Source organism: Myotis davidii, unplaced genomic scaffold, assembly GCF_000327345.1.
Source record: "Myotis davidii unplaced genomic scaffold, ASM32734v1 scaffold1915, whole genome shotgun sequence".
Lineage (NCBI taxonomy): Eukaryota > Metazoa > Chordata > Mammalia > Chiroptera > Vespertilionidae > Myotis > Myotis davidii.
Genome location: NW_006286237.1, coordinates 522,451 through 525,110, shown reverse-complemented (window position 1 = coordinate 525,110; position 2,660 = coordinate 522,451). Strand labels below are relative to the sequence as shown.

The 2,660-nt window shown below is 64.3% G+C and overlaps 1 protein-coding gene across 1 annotated transcript in view; it reads right to left on the bottom strand.

Moving 5' to 3' along the window:
* GPR37L1 (G protein-coupled receptor 37 like 1) overlaps window positions 1-2,654 on the bottom strand; it is a 3,811-nt gene extending 1,157 nt beyond the window's left edge. Inside the window, exons 1-2 of the mRNA XM_015559878.1 lie at window positions 2,332-2,654; window positions 3-140 (exon numbers count right to left, since the gene is read on the bottom strand). Coding sequence (XP_015415364.1) covers window positions 3-140; window positions 2,332-2,616 — 423 coding nt within the window. The 5' untranslated portion in view covers window positions 2,617-2,654. The remainder of the gene's footprint in view (window positions 1-2; window positions 141-2,331) is intronic.
* Window positions 2,655-2,660: the final 6 nt, after the last annotated feature.

The window sequence follows — 2,660 nt, the reverse complement described above, 5'->3', positions numbered from 1 at the left end:
ACCCAGATGACGGCCAGCTTGGCCAGGATGGACTGGCACCGCTCGACGGGCCGCACCTTGGGCAGCGTGCTGGTGGCCGCGTGGAAGCGGTCGATGCCCAGGGCGCAGAGGCTGAAGGTGGTGACCCCCAGAGAGGAGACCTGGGCGGAGACGGGAGGAGAGGGAAGCCACGGTCAGACCAGGGTTTTTTTTGTTGTTCATCCTCCCCCCGGGAATATTTCTCCACTGGTTTTTAGGGCGAGGGGAAGAGAGAGGGAGAGACAGAGAGAAGCATCGATGTGAGAGAAACACATCGGTGGGTTGCCTCCTGCACGAGCCCCGACCAGGGCCCGGGCTGGGAAGAAGCCTGCAACCGAGGTAGGGGCCCTTGACCGGATTCGAACCCGGCACCCTTTGGTCCCCAGGCCAGTGCTCTATCCACTGGACCACACCGGCCTTGGCTGCGTGGAGCATTTTGTACTCGCCAGGCACCTCCCCTCGGTCATCAGGTCCTCACAGCAACCAGCCACCTTCAGAGAAGGGAACTGCGCCTGCCTGGCCGGCGTGGCTCAGGGGATGGGCATCGACCTAGGAACCAGGAGGTCACGGTCCGATTCCCGTCAGGGCACAGGCCCGGGTTGCAGGCTTGATCCCCAGTGTGGGGCGCGCAGGAGGCAGCCGATCCGTGATGCTCTCTCCTCATTGATGTTTATCTCTCTCTCCCTCTCCCTTCCTCTCTGACATCAATAAAAATATATTTAAAAGAAGAAGAAGAAGAGGAAATTGCTTGTCAGGCCAGACCTTGGAGGGTAGAGCTGAGGCCCCACGGGGGGTGGGGGGGCGGGGGGGTGAGTGTGGCCACACAGGGGCTCAGCAGTCCTGGTCTTTGCAGGTTATGAGGTCTTAGTTCTGCCCCCGTTACATGCGAACACATGGTCTCGGGGAACACGCCTCGCACACGCTCACAAACACACACTCACACGCTCACCCTGGCCCTGTCCTGGCCGTGTCCGGAGCAGCCGGGCTTGGCCGTGAGGGGTCACGAACCCGCCACCCTCCCCGTGGGCACCCACTGAGCCGACAGGAAAACGCCTGAGAGCTGAGAGGAAGCCGCCAGGGCCGCCGGGGAGCGGGCCTGGGAGAAGAAAGGCGGCGGGGCCTCCAGCGGCCAGAGGACAAGGACCACACAGGACTGCGCTCGGTGCCTCCGGCCACGCTCGGCCCCTCCAGCTCGGGGACGCGGTCCCCCCCTGATTGGCATGGCCGCCGGGCATCCTGGGTGAGCCGTGCTGACCCCCTGCAGGCGGCCTCACCCGCTCTCTCCTCCCCCTGCCTCTCCCGGGATCTCTCAAGAGCCATTCCTGAGACCGCCCCCTCCCAGATAAGGGTTCCGGGGCCTTGAACTTGGTCCTGGACTTCCACCGACCACCCTTCCTACAGGGGTGACCGCTGCCCTCTAAGAGGGGTAGAGGGTAGCGAGGAGGCCTGGGGCCAGAGGGTGGGTCAGGGTGGGTCTCCGAATACCAGAGCCCCTCCTCCCCACTACAGCCCCCAGGTGTGCGGAGACCCACCCTGGGGTAGGGCCGGGAAGTCTGGGACCAGCCAGCCACCTGTGTGCCCCCCTCCCCAGGCCGCTCCCAGGAAAAACCAGCATCCATTGAATTCTTCTCATTCTAAGCACTTTCTCCTAAGCACCACTCAATCCTTCAAGAATTCATCAGTCCTGGCTGGTGTTGGTCAATGGTTAGGGCATCGGCCCGCGCACCCAAAGGTCATGGGTTTGGTTCCCGGTCAAGGACACGCGTACCTGGGTCGCAGGTTCGATCCTCGGCCCCGGTCAGGGCTTGTGGGGGAGGCAACACACCAATGACTGTGTGTCTCTCACATCCGTGTGTCTCTCCCCCCCCATCCCTTCCTACTGTCTCTAAAAATCAATGGAGCCCGGCTGGTGTGGCTCAGTGGTTGGGCATTGACCTATGAACCGGGAGGTCACGGTTTGATTCCCGGTCAGGGCGCATGCCCGGGTTTGGGCATTGGCAGGGGGCGGGCACACGGGAGAGAAAGACACGCTAAGGACAGAGAGGGGGAGCGGTGCCCGAGGTGGAGAGACGGCAGGGGGCAGCACAGGATACAGAGCAGGGACAGCCGCCCTGAGCAGCTCCCTGGGGGGACACCCGGCTGCCCTGCACCCAGGCCCTGCACCCCAACCCCACAAGCCACCCACAGCCAGTTCCCTATGTGTCCCCTGGCCCCGTTTGCAGGAGACGCAGCAAGACTGTACTCAGGCCCTGGGTCGCGGGGTCGCGCGCCCCCACCTCCCACTGCTAGCGGCCCCCCCGGATGGACGCTCACCTCCAAGAAGGGCACGGCCCGGCAGGACGCGTCCCCCAGCAGCCGCTGCTTGGAGAGCTCATTGAAGATGACGACGGGCAGGCAGAAGAAGAGGACCAGGAAGTCCCAGAGCGCCAGGCTGGCCAGGATGGCGTTCCAGGCGCTCTTCAGGTAGTAGCTGTGCCCCACCACGCACATGACCGCCAGGTTGCCCACGATGCCCACGGCGAACGCCACCAGGGCCAACAGCAGGATGGCGTAGGCGCCGTAGGAGTTCTCGGTCACCGGGTACAGGGGGTTCTGCATCTGCAGCTGCTGCCCGGGCACCCCTGTCGGAGGGCCCCCCGGCT